The sequence below is a fragment of the Colobus angolensis genome, unplaced genomic scaffold (assembly GCF_000951035.1).
Source record: "Colobus angolensis palliatus isolate OR3802 unplaced genomic scaffold, Cang.pa_1.0 Scaffold96, whole genome shotgun sequence".
Classification (NCBI taxonomy): Eukaryota; Metazoa; Chordata; class Mammalia; order Primates; family Cercopithecidae; genus Colobus; species Colobus angolensis.
In genome coordinates, this window is record NW_012123598.1 from 3682421 (window position 1) to 3682870 (window position 450).

General features: G+C 40.9%; 1 protein-coding gene across 1 annotated transcript in view; it reads left to right on the plus strand.

Annotated features, from left to right (window-relative positions):
* The window catches only part of VSTM1 (V-set and transmembrane domain containing 1), a 19408-nt gene that overhangs the window by 12886 nt on the left and 6072 nt on the right, over nucleotides 1-450 (plus strand). The window contains exon 4 of the mRNA XM_011932558.1: nucleotides 314-352. Coding sequence (XP_011787948.1) covers nucleotides 314-352 — 39 coding nt within the window. The remainder of the gene's footprint in view (nucleotides 1-313; nucleotides 353-450) is intronic.

A 450-nucleotide genomic window follows, 5' to 3' on the forward strand; every position in this document is an offset into this window, starting at 1 on the left:
AAAAAAAAAGAGAGAAAGAATTTGGGTGAATGGTGTTCTTTGTCAAGATAAAGATGACTGGCAAGGAATCATACCGGAGGGAGCGTTAGCAGTGTCATTCATAAATACTAGCAAACTCCATGAGTATTAGGAAGAGTAATCTGAGGTTCTGTCCATGCTCTGAGGACCCAGGAAGCATCTAGGGAATGGAGAAGCCATTCTCTTTTCCGCTTCCCAAAGAAGACAGGAAGTCTCTAAGTAGGATGAGAGGACTCCTGCCCCCAAGGTTCCTATCTGATTAGCATAATTCCTTTTCTTCCCTCCTATTTTCTAGATAAACACGATGAACTTGAAGCTCCCTCAATGAAAACAGGTAAGATAATTAGAAAGGAGATGTTTTTTCCAATTAGATCTGCTTCCTAAGACGCGGGATCACCTTTGCTTAAAGTGCACAGGAGAACTTTATTTTTA